Source organism: Eucalyptus grandis, chromosome 2 (genome assembly GCF_016545825.1).
Source record: "Eucalyptus grandis isolate ANBG69807.140 chromosome 2, ASM1654582v1, whole genome shotgun sequence".
In the NCBI taxonomy this organism is placed as follows: Eukaryota; Viridiplantae; Streptophyta; class Magnoliopsida; order Myrtales; family Myrtaceae; genus Eucalyptus; species Eucalyptus grandis.
This window is the reverse complement of record NC_052613.1, coordinates 33,576,091-33,578,532: the sequence shown is the minus strand read 5'-3', so window position 1 is coordinate 33,578,532 and position 2,442 is coordinate 33,576,091. Positions and strand designations below refer to the sequence as shown.

Sequence of the window (2,442 nt, the reverse complement as noted above, 5' to 3'; positions counted from 1 at the left end):
CTACTTGATAAACATTTTTTCATGAAGAGAAAAGGTATTGAAATGGGGTTAAAGCAATTTAGCATAATTAAATCCCCATTCTCCCGTTATTTTATTTAGATGTCTAATCAACTTACTATAAATTAATTAATAACGACTCTCTAGATAAAATTCATTGGAATGCTAAAAGAACTTGAGCCTAAGTCATGAATTGGTGCGTGCTAAAAAATTTGTTAAGTCGCGAATTGATATGGATTTGCAAGAACCGAGAAGTTTAGACTTAATTATCCATTAATCAAACTCTAGAGGGTGCGATAGTACACCTGATGTTAGGTCGCAACAGTCAATAAAAAAAAATAGAAATTCTTCACTATCTCTTACGGGTAAATGAAACATTACAAATCAGAAAACATTTAGTATTTTAAAAAAAAAAAAGGCGCCAAAAGTTGCTCAAGCTGGACAGCCTTTCGGCCTTCAGAGGGACGGTCTCCGACACGGCCCTCGAGGTGATCAAGATGCAGAAAACTCCCAAACTAAAACAGGCAATATAGAAATCAGACATGAAGTTGCTCAAGCTGGACAGAATTTGCCTTTAGAGGGACGTAGTCTCCGAGATAGACCTCGAGATGCTCAGACAGAGAGGACTTATCAATGTTCTCGTGGTGGTAAGACTTGCAGACAAAGTAGATCACTGTCTGGACTACCAAATCAAAAAGGACCACCATTAGCAGCAACAACAAGCAGATCAGTCCACCCGCAATCCTGATTCCAATCCCTTGAACCAAGTCCAAGACCACAAGGCACTCAAACAGTGCCTCAACTAGGGCAGACCACAGCATGACACCAAGAAAACACCCAACCGACATACCCATCTTGCCCTTTATCAGCCCCCTGCTCTTCACCATCGCCTTCCTTCCGTACACATCTTCAAGAACCGAGATCACACTCGCCAATTGCCAAATCATGGTGAGATAAACAAACACAACAACGTACAATATCAGGAGAATCACCAACACGGCAATCGCAAGTTCAGAGCCAACCAGAAATGCGCTCACGATGACGACCCATCCGATCAAAAGCGCAACAGCCACCACAAAGAACGCTACGAAGGTTACGAAAGTCCAGAGGAAAGTGGCCATGAGCCTCTTCCACACTCTGGGCACGACGCTCATGATCTTCTTGAAAGTAATCTGCTTGGCGGCGTAGATGCAGGCCACCGTATAGACAACAGCCGAGGTCGAAAGCAGAGAGAAGATAAAGACGAAGATGAAGTACCCGAGCATGGTGAGCCAGAAGGCTACCCACTCCTTCTTAAGCACGTGGGACAGGTCCCTGTAGCTCTGGCTGCCCTCCAAGACGTAGTTCTGATCGTTCTCGTGGTCGACGATCCTGGAGGTGAGGAGCTGCGAGACCAAGGAGTGGGCGAGGAAGACGACGCAGAGAGGGAGGATGAGCGCGAGCGTGATCTGGGCGAAGATCTTCCTCCATTTGAGGATGATCTTGGAGCTCTCTCTGTAGACGCCGGGGAACCCAAGGAACTGCAGCTCGTGCTGGTCTCTATCCATCGTTTCTTCCGCACAGAGATATCAAGAACGGGGATATTTCTTAAAGCAGAGCAAGCGCAGAGGCTCAGACCCTCGGATGACTAAAAGGGTCTCGATAAAAACCACCGAAGAGTAAAGAGATAGATGAAGAGATGGCGATGGTTAACAGAGTGGGGCCGAAAGAAGGGAAGACTTTGAAATGTCAACGAGTCAATGCGGTTTCCTCGCTCCCCCAGAATCGACTTTGCTTAAGGAAGAGAAGAAAGCGTCTGGCCCGAAGTTTCTCGGGTTTCCTCAACTAGCGACGTCGCAGCACGAAACGCGTGGATGGTCGCCTATGGAATTCATCTGAGGTGATGCGATGTGGAGTCCGCATCATAGGTGACGAAATAGCGTGGAAATTGAGCTAGCGTGCTTGGGGAACTTTGCCCAGGAAATCTTCTTGAGAAGGTTAACATATGTATCTATAAAGAATTCTATTGCCCCAACCGTCCTCAGCTATGATATGCTATGCTTTATCGACAAGCTTTTCAGATCCGAACATTCTTCTTATGTAAGTTGCATTTTCTTGATCATTTTAACATCCATTATATTTCGTACTTAAATACTCGGCCAATGTTCCATAGTTGAGATATTACTTGAATAGGCCAAAAAATTTTAAGAACTTGGAGTGAGCACAATTGCCTATGATGAGCTTAAAATGGAAGATAATAGAGACATCATAGAGCAAGGTACAATATATATAGTTCATGACCCGGTAAAGATTGAGGTAAATCATTATAAAGGCATCATTAAGTAATAAATATTGAACTTATAAACTCAATAATGTTAATGTAATTGATCTATTGAGCTCACACATTAAATACCTGGGAATCTCCTAAAGGTAAAAATCATATGTGCCTTTTTTTAGTGTGTGTCA

At 43.7% G+C, this 2,442-nt stretch overlaps 1 protein-coding gene across 1 annotated transcript; it reads right to left on the bottom strand.

The window, feature by feature from the left end:
• Positions 1–533: 533 nt before the first annotated feature.
• Positions 534–1,544, bottom strand: LOC104418115. The gene has a single exon (XM_010029346.3). It carries the CDS (start codon positions 1,542–1,544, stop codon positions 534–536), a length of 1,011 nt encoding a protein of 336 aa, XP_010027648.2.
• Between the last annotated feature and the right edge of the window lie 898 nt (positions 1,545–2,442).